Here is a 15,886-nt window from a genome sequence, read left to right on the forward strand (position 1 = left end):
CCAAAATTGGGAAATACATCTGGGATAAGAGGAGTAAGAAGTATCAGTAAAGGAGGCAGAGAAGGAATAGAGATCTGTCAGGAGAGAACATCATATCACAGATACTCAGGGCAAGAGGTTTCAAAAAAGCAAAATGATCAATAGTGTCAAATTTTACACAAGGAAATGAGGACTGAGGCAACAGTTATTGTAATACATGAAGAGAACAGTTCTAATTGAGTGAAGAAGGGAAGGTCTGTACTTAAGGAAGAAGCAAAACAGAAAGTAGAATTTGGTTCATGATTTTGCTTCTGGACAGGGGAGACTTGATCCCTCTCCTCAGAGATTCCAAAATCTGGCATCTTGAGACATCATATCTATGTCTGATTTGTTCTTACATCATCACAGCTCATAGCATACAGTCTTGCTTATAAAGCTGTAACAAGAGTATATGAGGTGTGTTTGAAATTTTTTTTGTTAGTAGAAATGTCTTCACTATTTTTATTTATTTTAAAAATAATACCTACGCAGTAAACAATAAGATAAGACATAAAAGAAAAAATACTAAAATTATCCATAATCATACTATCCAGTGATTGCCATTATCAACATTTTTAGGTATGACTTTTTCATTTGTCTAGAAATATGCATACATAAATGTAAATGAATATATTTTTAAACTGCAATCTTACCAGACATATACTTTTAAGAAACATTGTTCAAATTAATAATTCTACTTGTTTTTATTAATGTATTATTTAAATTTATTGTATATTATATTATTGCATTAATTTGTTAATTTAATAAATATTATTTGAATAAATAATGGCCAAATTTTCACAAATGCATTCACTAGTTCCTAAAGACTTTCTTCCTTTCTGCAGATGGCACCGATACTCAAATTTTAAATGGTTTAACTATATCATGTGTCTTTTTCCTAAGTTCATAATAAAAAGAAGTTAATGAAATAACCCAACAATCATATTTTAAAGTACATAAGTTTCTTGTGTCTATTTAAAATTATGACTAGAATTCTGAATTTTTTTTTCCTTTCTCTTCATTCAATCACTCATACCAAAGCTGTTTAAATTTTATGGTATATTACTTTAAAGTACATTTTTCTTCTGGGGTCTGCAACAAGAAAGAGAAAACCATTTGTAATTTTTGTCACAAAGCCAAATCATGACCAAAATATTACAATGGAGCTCTCAAAAGTAGCTCATACCATCTCTCAAAAGATTTTGCTTTTATAACCCTATTACAGTCAATTCACTCTTGGAATGCATAAGGAAACCTGGAAAATATACGAAGCATGGACTCTGTTTCCATTTATTTATCCTGGGTCATAAGGAAATTTCTCAAATAAAACTTCCCTTACTTTGACTCTTAACTCTTTCATCTCCCCTTTGCTATTGCAGAATCAGAAGCCAAAACTAGATGGTCCTTGATAAATATTTTTAGGTTGAACCAAATGCAAGCAATGACAAATCACGATATATGCTTGGTATTTAAATGGCATTTGCAACTTAATATTTTCATGGAACTGCTTACTGCTTCATTAGATAAGCTCACTGTTTTCAAAGCCATCCATTGGTTCATAATATACAGAAATATTTAAAATAAGACCTTCAGTTTTCTTCATACTTTGTATACTAAATGGTTTAAATTGCTTTAAAAAAAATTCATGTTTTTTCCAAAGGTTTAAATTATCTTTAATTGATACAATTATTTCTGCTAGAGATAATAGCCAAGAGTTTCCTACTTTAAAACAGTATGTACCTGCTGTGTTTGGTACAAAAGTTACAATTTTTTCTTTCAGATGAATAGTAATTATGTAATGGAGTTCCTGGGTAGGTAATTATGAAAAGTAAGTTACATAAGTTATATAATTATAAAAGATCTTCTATGTCTAGAGATTAACAAGAGGCAATTTGGCCCAAATTATTCAATTATCATTATTAAAGAAATAATACTATTGTGTTTTCCCCTCAATTACATAAATGTAAGGGCAGCAGGCAATTCTTGTTCAGCAGAAAAGATGTAATAACAAACCGTTTGCATTTTTCTACTTTCTGAGAATTGCTTATTACTCAATCATAGGTGCTTTTTAACAAAAAAAACTTGAAAAGGAATATCTTAAAATTAAATATATAAAATACGAAAGGAAATATCCAAATTGTTGCGGCTGTTGAAAACTGCTCAATAGAATTTTATTTGTCTCATCATTGATGCAATTTTTTTATGTTCCCTTGTGTTCCTTTGCAGTTCCCAATGGGTAAACTCTTCAAGAGATCACAGTCAGCAATTTCAAAGGCTAACAAGTTGTTTCAGTTTTAAATATCAAGCATTTGGGACTATTTTTCTCAATTCAAATCTTTAGTTGCCACCACAACTCCAGTAAAAACAAAGACCAAATGGGGAGAAAAGGTATTCTCTTTCGAGACAGTGTGGATTTTTCTTGAGATTTTTCAAAGACTTTGAGGTTGACACAGTAACTTTTTGGTAGTTAAGATTTTTACAAACCCAGAATTAGCTATGCAGGTAATTGACTGATTCAGTTATCTCTAACATCTCATAGTCAAACTTGATATTTTATTTAGCTTCTAATCAAAATAGAGTCAGCTAAACAAATAGGTTTATTTCTTTTTCTATCTGATTTGGTCCTGTTGAAAAGCATCCAACTTATTGGCTAGTGTTTATCCTTAAGTAACATTTCCTTCTTTTCTAAGAAATATTCCTTGAAGCATTTATATAAGCTTCTTTCTCCTTAAAGATAGGTCTTCTGTGCTTTTTTGGTATTTTAGGAAGAAGCTTTAATGAGTGATGTCCATTCTGTTTTCTGATTTTTATATTATGGATCAGATACCATGGTTGTCTTATGGGATAATACTTTCATACTGAAACTTACATTTCACAGGCAATGAGTTCTGTTGTATAGAGATGATCCCACTGCACATTGCAGAATGTATTGCTGCAGTTTATAACTAGTGCTTCAAAACAGTTCCCAGAGCCCATATACAAAATCATGAAATGAAAGATAGGCACTCTCATTTTGCAGGGTTTATCCTTTTAAATCATGTATTCCCCACTCCCCATCCCATATCTGGTCCCATCCCCTGCTGTTTCAGACTGCAGGAGAGCTCTGCTTGACTTCTGGTATATTTTTTCTAAATGATATTCTGTTGAGAGCAGTCATCTCCATCCATCCTTCCCCCCAACATTTGTGAGAAATATTTGTACTCTTTAAATGTCATTACAAAAACTGTTCACATGCTCAGAAACCTACAGGCAAAGATAATTTTTAAGCAATTTAGGACTTCATGTTTTATTTTATCTAAACAAATGGAAACATGGAGTACACATGGCTTCATTTAAGTATATTCGTGACCTATAAGCACTCCCAGGTGCCTGGGAGTGAAAAGGTAACTATGTGACTGGAACATTAGCATTCCTAGCACATACTCATACAGATAACATGTCAATCTTAGCACAAAAAAAGAGAAAGAAAGCATTCCACTGAAACTGAAGTTCAGGGATGCATTCCTTTTCTGTTGTGTTTGTGGATGTGGAGACATACATTTATTTTAAAGAATCAGCTCTGAACATCTCCATTCTATTTTCCACAGGTGAATTCAAAGAAGGGATAAGTGGAAACATTTACACATTGTTTCCACACATTTCCTGTAGCTCTCTAGAACATTATAGTTGTCCCTGATACATTTTCAAATTTCAGAGGAAACACCTGTTTCTACTTATTTTCAAGGTCAGCAGTAAGGTTTCGCTTTTAGAATAATTTCTGGAGTGAAACTCGGGAATGGGGAAAAAACAAAATGGCAGATACCTCATTTTAGAGCACTAATTGTCCAAAACCCCAAGTTTCAGAGTCTCATCATTGAGCCATATGCAGAAAGCTAAAGTCTAGTCCTAAATGGTCTAAAGTCTAGTCCTAAATGGCCATTAGCCAAAATAGCAGGAAGAGGCTATGCCAAATTCATACTCCAGCAAAGTTTACCGTTTTTTCTAATATAAGTATTGAACTCAGGGAAAAAACTAACAAGAGAAATAAGTCCAGTACTCTCTAATCTATGAGGCTTTTTGTTGCCAGGATTTGAATTTTTCATGGATGTGTTGCAAATTGTCACTTTATTTTCCTGGGTTCAGTTTATTTCCTTTGAAATACCTAGTAAGCTCAACTCTCCTCTTCCTATTAGAAAACCAAAAAAGATCACTAGAACATTTTGACTAGCATGTATCACTAAATAAAAATAATAGCAGTTAATATTTATCGATATGTTCTAAACCCAACAACACTATGAAGTAGGAACTATCATTCTCTCCATTTACAGATAAGGAAACTGCCACACAGAAAATATCTAAGGTCATATGACTGGGATATGTGCCATGGTCCCAGAGCATTAGTCTTCACTACCGCACAATACTGCTTGTGCTGAATGTTTTCTGCTTGCCCCTCCAGCTTCATTCTCTAATAATCATTTCCATCTGACTTTGCACCCTGGGATGCCGATTTTTTTTTTTTTTTTTTTTTTTTTTTGAGACAGAGTCTCGCTCTGTCACCCACACTGGAGTGCAGTGGCGCGATCTCGGCTCACTGCAACTTCTGCCTCCTGGGGGCTCAAGCGATTCTCCTGCCTCAGCCTCCCCAGTAGCTGGGACTACAGGTGCATGCCACCATGCCTGGCTAATTTTTGTATTTTAGTAGAGATGGGATTTTGCCATGTTGGTCAGGATGGTCTCAATCTCTTGACCTCGTAATCCGCCTGCCTCGGCCTCCCAAAGTGCTGGGATTACAGACGTGACCGCAGCCTGAGATGCTGACTTTTATGGAACGCCTCAACAGGGCTCCTTGGTTCCAGTTGGATTTGGGAAAATGAAAGGCACCAGGAAATAGGAAGGGGTTGGGTACATATTCCCCTGGTTCCTTTGTTATAGAGCTTCAGTTACTGATACCCTGGCTCTGTAATAGATAATTACAGAACTAATTATTTATTGAAATGCTATTTATTGCTTAATTGTACATTTGAAAACAACTTAAAGAGTGTAATTGGGTTGTTTGTAACTCAAAGATACCTGCTTGAGAAGATGGATACCCCATTCTCCATAATGTGCTTATTTCATATTGCATGCCTGTATCAAAACATCTCATGGACCCATAAATATATACACCTACTATGCACCCACAAAACTTTAAAAAATAAAAAAAAGAAATGTTTTTATTGTAATGTTAGCATCTATTGGAATCAGACCAATAAAACAGGCTGGTAAGATTTTTTCAAGGGAAGGGAATGTTACAGGACATGAGTTGGGGGAGGTGGGAAGAAGGATAGGGAAGCTCAGGACAAGCGAATTATCTAAATAACAGCGGGTCTTTTGTGTTAGCTTCTTTGACACAGGGATATAGCATCTGTAAGAAACTTTGAGATTTCCAGCTTGGACTTTTTCTTACACCAAAAGGAAGCATTAATTAAATCAACTGACAACGCACCCAGCATATAAATAAAGGAGTAACACTGCAATAGTTTAGTTCTTTGTCTGTATTCAAAGGTGAATTAAGGACATCCTTGAGATGTATTGTAAATTGCGTTTCCAAAATGTAATACCATACAGTGATTTATAGACCACTGATGCTTGGCCAAATAATTTCTTCACTTTGGTTTCCCTTTTATGTTAAATAAAGATGAAAGAGTCCTAGATTTTCTACTTAATCATTGTTCTTTAAAAAAAAAAAAAAAAGAAAAAACAGAACGCAGTAAAAACTTTACTTTAGCTCAAGAGAGAGTTGATATAAAATATATCCCCCAGGTTAAGAAACTGATTAAATAGGTTAAGAGAGTAAAATATAACACTACACTTTCCTTTAGAAACAGTAGATGAAAAGTCTTGAGTAAAATGAAAGGACTCAGTGCATGTGTGGCTTCTCTGCAGTTCTTGTGTCTATTAAATGTGAAGATTCCAGTATAGCATCTATTTTCCCTAGAGTTCGTAATGTTTACATAATAGAATAATTTGGAACAGTGAGAAAAAAGAAATGACTAAATTACATGCCAAAATTTTGCAAATCCAATTTTAACACTGTCACAATGCTTCCTATTAACAAAATCTTCCATGGTGGTAGCTTTCTTTAAGGAATATATTGACTTATACAGTTCCAATAGGAGCTTCACAATATTTTTTTTTTCACACACATTGAAAACCGTCCAACCTCTTCCTGGATTCTCCTACTCAGATTTATTTCCCAGTAACAATCAGGCATCTAATTTCTAGCAAACATGATGGCACAATTTTCCTCACTTTAAAAGCATAATACCAACACTACCAGTGTTATAATAACACTAGTGAATATTTATTGGGCACTGCTCTGTGCCAGACCTTGTGTGGAACATTTAAGTGCATTATCTCACTTAACCTTAGAGCAAATTTCTGAAAAGGGTAATTCTATTGTCTCCATTTTACAAACAGGGAAACTGGGACTCACAGATCCCATGTCACAAAGAAATATACAAGTTTTATCATTTAGGATGCATTTACTTTAAGGTAACTGAATACTCAACTCAAATTGGCTTGAACAAAAAGATAATGTCCTGAACTCTGATGGTTTAGCAGTAGGATGGGTTTGATTGTTGACTTCATCCAAGATACTCCTAGCTAAAACTCCTTTGGTCTCATTAGCCCAAAGTAAATGAAACATCGTTTCCTGCACCAATTAGCGAGGTGGTAAGAATTGCTATGATGGATAGATAAATAAAGGCTCAGCCCTATTGTCAGCATCAAACTCTAGTTTATAAAAATGGACAACTTTAGCAATGCTTCTTTCTAGTGCTATTCTGCTAAAGCTAAATTTAAAGATTACAATATCAGTTGCTGATCCAGGAGAGAAACACTAACAACAAGCCAGTGGGTTAAGTTTCTGTAATATATTCATATTTATAAAATTTTCTGAATTTACACCAAATTTTTATAAATTATTATTCTTACAAAGTATCTGGTAATTGTCAGAATTATTAAAAATTATTAGAACTATAAAAATTATGTATAATATCATGCTGTATTAGTCCTTTCTCACGTAGCCATAAAGAACTGCCCAAGACTGGGTAATTTATAAAGGAAAGAGGTTTAATTGACTCACAGTTCTGCATGGCTGGGGAGGCCTTAGAAAATTTACAATCATGACAGAAGGGGAAGAAAACACATCCTTCTTAGTGGCAGGAGAGAGAAGTGCTGAGTGAAGCAGGGAAAGGCCCCTTATACAACCATCAGATCTTATGAGAACTCCACTCGCTATCATGAGAAAAGCATGGGGGAACCACTCCCATAATCTAATCAACTCCAGTGAGGTCCCTCCAATGACATGTGGGGATTATGGGAATTACAATTCAAGATGAGAACTGATTGGGGGGTGGCGGGGGGAGACACAGCCAAACAATATCACATGCCATTTAATAAAGGTTCTAGGGCTTATAGTTTCTCTATAGGGCTTAGTTTCTCCATTTAACGCACTATATTATTTCAATTTTATGTAACTCAATTTTCCTTGGTTATATGGACATAAATGGAGTCACATTCCCAGGACACACTTTTTTTTTTTTTTTTTGTCGTCATTGTTGTTTATCTGGCTCTGAAACCCACTACTAATAAAGTCCTATGGTTCTCCTTAAATTTAACCCCATTTGTTTGAGGAATTTTTTTTTTTTTTAAGATGGAGTCTCACTCTGTTGCCCAGACTGGAGTGCAGTGGTGTGGTCTCGCCTCACTGCAACCTCCACCTCCCAGATTCAAGCGATTCTCCTGCCTCAGCCTCCCGAGTAGCTGGGACTACAGGTGCGTGCCACCATGCCCAGCTAATTTTTGTATTTTTAGTAGAGACAGGGTTTCACCATGTTGGCCAGGCTGGTCTCGAACTCCTGACCTCATGATCCACCTGCCTCGGCCTCCCAAAGTGCTGGGATTATGTGTGAGCCACTGTGCTCAGCCTGTTTTGGGAATCTCTAGGTGGTGTCTGACTATTCACAAACACACAAACAGGTCCCATAGAGCAACTATTCTTTCAAAAGCTTAGATGCCAGCCATGTGTCTTCTTGCCTCTTTTATAGTACTTCTGCTAAAAATGGCCATGTCCACTAGGCATGGCATACTCAGCATACTGACCCCGACACTATCTCTCTCCACTGCACACCAACACCACCTCCCACCCAGAACCTCACAAAACTCTAAGTAAGTGATGTACAAGCTGATGTAAGAGAAAATGATACTCTTCCTCACTTAAGTCCCATTTAATGCTGCTCACTATACCCTAGAGTCTTACAGAATTCCATGTTGAAGACAATTTCTATCAGCAGCTTTTCCTTCTTTAGGTTCAAGTACAGTATATGGGATAGGACAAGGAACCCAGTGTCTGAGACAGCCCTGCACTGTTCCCCAAACCCTTTCTTCCCAGGTTCCCAAATTCTCATGCAAACATTGATGCAGATTAACTGTTGAGGGCTCGCTGTGTAGTCATTAGACCCTGCCCAGGAATTTCTGAGTTACTAGAGTGGACACAATCTAAAATCAAGCCATAACCCTCTCTAAAGCTGTTTCTTCCAAGAATACATTTTTTAGATTAATTTTACAGATCTATATATTTCAATATGTTGATTAAAAAATTTTTCACTAGATTGCTTCCTCTAGAAATTTGTAATGTCCTATTAGTTCTACCTTGATATAATAAGAACTCCTAAGCTATAAGAGAACTAGTGAACCATTTCATTTAAGACACAAAGGAGTCTGTCATGAAATTAATAGAACTTGTAGAGATACGGTAACCACAGGAATCAAATGTGAATTACGCCATGGCACACGTTTACCTATGTAACAAAGCTGTATATCTTGCACATGTACCCCAGCACTTAAAAAAAAAAATAGGACTAAACAAAAAATAAAATAAATTTTAAAATACCTTTATCTTTGTATTGGTATGTTCCTAGAAACTTAAATGAGAGCCAAATATATAAACCGGTTTAAAATAATGTCATTATCTTGAGTGAGGCCAAGGAAAGACAGCAAAATGGACAAAGAAGAAATTATGGGCCGGGCACGGTGGCTCATGCCTGTAATCCCAGCACTTTGGGAGGCCGAGGCAGGCAGATCACGAGGTCAGGAGATCGAGATCATCCTGGCTAACATGGTGAAACCCCGTCTCTACTAAAAATACAAAAACATTAGCCAGGCATGGTGGTTGGCACCTGTAGTCCCAGCTACTCGGGAGGCTGAGGCAGGAGAATGTCATGAACCCGGGAGGCAGAGCTTGCAGTGAGCTGAGATTGTGCCACTGCACTCCAGCCTGGGCGACAGAGTGAGACTCCGTCTCAAAAAAAAAAAAAATGACAATTAAACCTATCTAAAGGAATTTTCAAGAAAATACTGGCCGGGCACGGTGGCTCAAGCCTCTAATCCCAGCACTTTGGGAGGCCGAGACGGGCGGATCACAAGGTCAGGAGATCAAGACCATCCTGGCTAATACGGTGAAACCCCGTCTCTACTAAAAAAATACAAAAAACTAGCCGGGTGAGGTGGCGGGCGCCTGTAGTCCCAGCTACTCGGGAGGCTGAGGCAGGAGAATGGCGTGAGCCCGGGAGGCGGAGCTTGCAGTGAGCTGGGATCGGGCCACTGCATTCCAGCCTGGGTGACAGAGTGAGACTCCGTCTCAAAAAAAAAAGAAAACACTAAATTTTCTTACATTAGAATTTTGCTCAGTAATTAACTTTTTCACATTCTACTTCAGTAACCAGTTAAGCCTCATTTTAATAGTCATATGAAAGTTATTCATCACAAACACAAATTGACCTTACTGAACAACAAAAAATTTTGATTCCCATAAAATTAAACAGTTAAATTAAATTTAACAGTTTGTTGCTATAAGTAATACAATCTAAAAATTAACATTAAATATATCTACATTACTTCACATTATTCAATGCCTTTATTGAACTGTGGCCTAGGAGTAATACCTTTTTGTTAAAATTGTTTTTGAAATCAAATCTGTCATAATTAGGCTGGCCTAACCGATTTTGATAAGGCAGCTGGTAATAAAGTAGACTCCTTTTATTAAACTGACCTCATTAACTTGTTTTTTGTCCAGATGGAACACTTGACCGGAACTTGTAGAGGCAATTTCTTCATAGACTTTATATCCAATATGGGTCCTGTCATCACAATCCCCAGTTAGTACGAATACCACCTATGATTTAAAAAAAAAAAAAAAAAAAAAATCAAAGTGTTAAGGGTTTCCAGAAATTAAAAAAATGTATCGAGTACCTATTGTGTTAACACATTACTAGGCAAGTAGAATATGTGAGTGTGTGTGTGTATATGTGTGTATATATAATTATTGATTTTATACTCTGTTTAATAGTGAACTCAGATAGGAACATAGTGATTTCTATTTCAGAAGTGTAGGCTAAAAGCTGTAGAAGTAGAAATGAGACCATGACTATGCTAGATCACAGAATGGCCTCAATTCCTCACCCCTCCCTGTATCACTCAGTCAAAAGATTCTGAATTTCTTCTTATAAAAGAGGTAGAGCTTATTTTGTCATCTTTGAATCTAAGCTTGTCCATGTAACTTCCTTTGGCCTATACCATGAGGCAAAAATGACATTCTACAAGGTCTGGGCTGAGACCCAAAAGGGCTTATGTATTTCCATTTGCTCTCAAGTGTTTCTGCCATGGCCATGAGACGGACATGCCTAAACTAACTTACTGGTCTCAAAAAGAGGGTAAGACAACTATGAGGCAAAGCCAGGTCTCCTGACAGTCAAGCTTAGATAAGCAAAACCCATACTATTCCCCAGACACACCAGTGAGCAAGCCTGGCCTAGATCAACTGAGCTCTGTGAACATGTGAGAAAGAAATGCTTATTGTTTTAGACCATTGAGTGTTTGAAAAGTTTGTCATGCAGCAATAGCTGATACAGAGAATAACTCTGACTCAGACATGATTCCACGTCAGAGATAACATTGGAATATAAGCCTTTTTTGGTTAGGCCTATGTTTTGTCAATTATAAGGAAAAAATGGTAACAAGTACCTTAATTAATCCCCAATCATGTCTTCTCCATACTGAAAAACAAGGCATTCATATGCTATGTATAAATATCACATATATGTTTAATATGTTTAAATTAGATGACATATACATATTGGAGAACATACATGTGGATAGTCATAATTTTTGTTATTGACCACATATGGAATAGTCAAAGAAGATAGGCAATCTCTTACTTACTGCATTTAGACATAATGCAGTATGTTGGGATTGATTCTTACTCACTTGTGACTGTTTCTGTTGGATAAGTTGCAGAACCTCATGGGTGAGCCGGTAATCTTTGGACCGAGCATCAGTGAAAACATAGATGAAAGAACCAGGAAGAGAAATTTCCAAGGCAATTTTTATAGCTCCGATACTCATTTCTGGACAATCACCACCACCCTGTTGAGTGGAGAGAAAAATTCAATTACCTCATCAGCAAAAACAATTGAATATTTTGGTTATAACAAGGTACTTTGGGAGTTTTAGAACTGAGCAAGTTTTCACTTTTATTTTCTGGCAGTTTGGCACTTTGTTCAAGAAGGGATGGAAGAGATGTAAAGTGATATGAACTAGAAAAATGCTTACTTAGGGATAAGTTAGAAATTCACCCAAAACACACAAACTAATAGCTATATAAGTTCAAAATTAAATGTCTATTTACTCTCCCCTCTCTTACATGATGATCTCATATACCCCCTCTTCTCTTACTTTTTCTCATTCTTATTTGATGACCTTGCTTATTGTATTGAGAAGACAGGAGCAATTAGAAGAGAATGTTTTTAAGCTCCCACCACAATACCTGTTAACCTACCTGCAGAAACAGCCAGATGCCTGCCTTAATCGTGAACCACTTGCTTGCACTCATGGCTGTGCACCCATGGCTAAGGCCAACTACTTACCTGGGAACTAATCAAGGTGATCTCTCTACTCCATCACACTCTTTACTAAATCTTTCCAGCATGGCATGTCTCTATACTCCTTCAAACTTCTGCTCACTTCGTACCTGTCAGAGAAGCTTTCCCTGACTATCTGACATAAAATGCATTCTGTTTGTCATTCTTTTCACTCTGACTCTGTTTCATTTTCCTATTAACCCATGATCTGTGTGTTTTATTTTCTACTTGAATAGGCTCAATATGTATTCCTAAGCAAAAACTGTTCCCATCCTCAGAGGAATTCTTGTCATGTTTATTTCCTTCATAATGATGTGGATTTGTACATGAAATTGTGAGCTTGCTGTATTTACAGTTTTATGCATTTTATTTTAGAATTACATCCTGTTTGGTTCCATGTCATCAGCATTGTTTAAAACCACAGGTTTGAATAATGGAATAACATTCTATTATGTCTATATTCTATACTTTAGTCAACCATTTCTCTGCTGTTGAAATATTAGTGCTCCTTCCAATTTTACTTCTCCATCATAAATGGTAGATAGATAGACAAACAGACAGACAGACTGATAGCAATAACTATAGGGCCAAGGGAATGGACTTTTGATCAATATAATTTGAGCGATTAATAATTGCTGAACACCTGGCTAAGATCTGGTCATCCAACAAATAAGCTAAAATATCCTGTCCTGAAGGAGTTCAAGGCCTAGAATAAGCAATCACATAAAAAGCAGGGCAGCTTGGGATCATGTGGGCTTTATGGCAGCAGAGTCCAACAAGTAAGAGCTCTTTCTCAGAAAGAAAATAGTTATTCCATGAAAGGAGTAAGGCTTTATCATTAAACTCTGGAAATCCTATTTGCTTTTCCTATTGGGTCTTTCGCCAGGCTCCAACAGTCTCATATTCTGATACAGATACCATGAATACCATAGATCTAATCAGGGTCATAAGAACCAAGTATTAGAATAGTTTACAATGTAGCTAGCCTGGATGAAGTAGAGAATCTTTTCTTGTACTGGATCCCAATCAAAACTTACAGTCTTTGAGTATTATTTGTTAAATAGGTTGAAACAGAGCATCAGCTGTTAAAAAAATGACTCTAAAACTGAGAGACTCGTTAAATATTAGGTCACTTTCTTAATTGCATGGGGCTAGCAGATGTAGGAGCCAGATCTTCACTTTGGAAAATATACCAGCCATAGATTCCCCAAAATTTTATTGAGTTAGCAGTCCTTTCTCTTTTTGCAGAACTTATCTCCTACCTTCTATCACTTATATGCATTTTCGAGGCATTTAGTTTAACAAATCACACCGCTCTCAACAACTTATATATTTGTATCTTTTGACCATACTTATCTCTCAAGTTCTAATTTTACATTTTCAATTTCTTGTTAGACCTCTATTCCTGGGTGTTCTATAGGCATCTCCAATTTAGTGCATCTAAAACAGAACTCATATTTTCTGCTTTGTCATCCCTATTTTGTTTACAGTACTATCTGCATATTTAGTTTCAAAACCTGAGTCATTTTTGACTCCTCCTTCTACTTTCATCTAATCAGTGGTCATTCATTCGACTTAAATCTGTCCCTTCCCTTTCTCTTCACCTCCTACTAGTCACTTTTCTTAACACGAATTTTATACATGTACAGACTCCTATCTGATTTTCTGCTTTTCCTTCCACTTTATTTTGCCTGCAGTAAAAAGCTATATACATCACGTTCCTCCTTAAAATATTTCACTACTTGTGTTGGATCAAATAATCTTTCTAACTTTCTATCTCCTGTTGCCCCTTCTCCACAAATTGCTCCCTTTAAGCTTACTTTCTTTTCTTTTAATATTTCCCTGGCTTCATGCCTTAATGCCATAACAATTTTCATTCAAGTAGTCTTTCTACTGTTCTATCTCTACCATCAAACACTTCTCAACAAAACATGCATGCCTAAATTCTTCCATTATTGTATAAGCTCATTGATGGCAAGAAACTGTGCTTTGCTGAGTCCTTGAATCTTCAGTTCATAGCACATTTCTGGCTTAAAGTCATCACTGACTAAATATTTTTCAAATTAAACTATTATCTCACAATGGTTGAGATAATATGCCTTCCCCTCCTTAAAGCTTTGTTTCCAGTCAAATGTGCTTCCTCACTCTTCAGATGTATTCTACTCTGCTTTACACTTTAGTGGTACTTAACATATTTCCTTTGCATAACAGTTATTTGGAGGGTTATCATGCAACAATGACCCTAAATGAAAATTTATGTAATTGGAAAGTGGGAAATAGACAGACATGTTAGTAATTTTGGTATATTGGATAGAAATAATCTTTACTTGCAGCCAATTTTGTATAATTTGTAATGGATATTCTGAGATGCTCAAAAAAATTTAAATTCCTATTGTATATTCAGAAGTTTAAAGAAAAACATTTCTCAACTGCACTTGACACTGTGCACCCGAGTGTGAACCACAATATAATTTATCCATTCTACAAGCATTTGTTGAGTGGCCAAGTACACAATACAACTCCATGGTAGTATAATTCTAAGGAGAGATTAATGTCTTTTACTAATTGTCACGTGTATACCAACACACTAGGAGAAGTTTTCTGTCTACAGGCCAAACATGAGGACAGCTAAGAAAGATCTAGAGGCACATATTAGGAATAGAAGGAATGATAAACCTTGTCCCGTTATTGAGGGAGAGACCCTCTCTGAGCCATTTGACTTAGGTATAAATTTGCCCTAAGAGGACCTATAGATGCCTACTTCCCTAGGAATCCTGAAACATTACCCAGGAGTAGACTGTAGAGACCACTAGAATCCTTGAAAGGGACTCCAGATGAATTTGCCTGATTGGAATCTCCCCAGAACTTCAGGCTCCACCTAAAATTGAATGCAGCTCTAAAAAAATCATGTACTGAAATAGGGTCCCTAAGACTATAAACATTTTTCAGCCTATAAATTTGAATAAAGCAGTTTAACCACATATTAATAAAATCAAGATGGTCCACAACCTTTTCTGTAAGTATTAGAACCACCTTATTTTCCTGAAATAAAAAAGCCACTTTGTGAAACACTGGAGCTTTATGTATGTGAGGCTTCATAGTGGTTAATAATCAAAGGAAAGAGCTTGGTGAGCTGACACAACTAAAACCCCACAGAGAATTTCACAAATATCGTTTTATTTATTGGACTTATATAATATCATGTACTCTAAAATGAATTCTTTAACTTTTATGAAAGAACTAACAAAAAGTCTCAAAGCAGCCAGGAAAATTGGAGAATGTCAAGGAAAAAGAGAACATTTTAAGCCAGGCATGGTAGCACATGCCTGTCGTCCCAGTTACTTGGGCAGCTGAGGTGGGAGGATCCCTTGAAACCAGGAATTCCCATCCAGCCTGGGCAACATAGCAAGCTATCTCTTAAAAAATAAAATAAATGTTTAAAAAAGAAACACTTTGACTCACACATGTCAGAAGCCAAGATTGGATGTGCTTATACATCCTTTAGGAGTGCTCTATATAGCTTAATTATGTTTTGCCTGCTATGGAAATCAATGTATTCTTTATAATAAAAATGACTGTTCTGCCCCAAATTTTACATTTGCAATATAATCTGCAAACACAGATTATATTGTAATCATATTGATTATAAGTGTTCTCAGGAATAAAACTCTTCCCAAAGTAATACAGTATATTTAAATTATTACCTTTCTGCTTCTAGCTAACTGAAAATTAAAAGTAAATGTTAACTAGTAATTCGTATCTTAATAAAGCTATGTGTCTATCTCATTGTGGATAGAAGGTCCTGAAAAGAAAAGTAAGTTCATTCTTTTTCCAAAAGAAGTTAACATACAGTATTATCTTGTTATAAAAGCTCCCTATCTGATATTTGAGTTTGGTTTCCTAATAATTTTAAATCATAAGTGGCCATT

The 15,886-nt window shown here is 36.0% G+C and overlaps 1 protein-coding gene across 7 annotated transcripts in view; it reads right to left on the minus strand.

Annotated features, from left to right (window-relative positions):
- HMCN1 (hemicentin 1) overlaps positions 1-15,886 on the minus strand; it is a 508,510-nt gene that overhangs the window by 319,132 nt on the left and 173,492 nt on the right. For all 7 annotated transcript variants that reach the window (XM_050765519.1, XM_050765493.1, XM_050765511.1 and 4 more), the window contains 2 exons: positions 11,305-11,463; positions 10,091-10,213 (listed from right to left, as the gene is read on the minus strand). In XM_050765519.1, coding sequence (XP_050621476.1) covers positions 10,091-10,213; positions 11,305-11,442 — 261 coding nt within the window. In that variant the 5' untranslated portion in view covers positions 11,443-11,463. The remainder of the gene's footprint in view (positions 1-10,090; positions 10,214-11,304; positions 11,464-15,886) is intronic.

Source organism: Macaca thibetana, chromosome 1 (genome assembly GCF_024542745.1).
Source record: "Macaca thibetana thibetana isolate TM-01 chromosome 1, ASM2454274v1, whole genome shotgun sequence".
NCBI lineage: Eukaryota > Metazoa > Chordata > Mammalia > Primates > Cercopithecidae > Macaca > Macaca thibetana.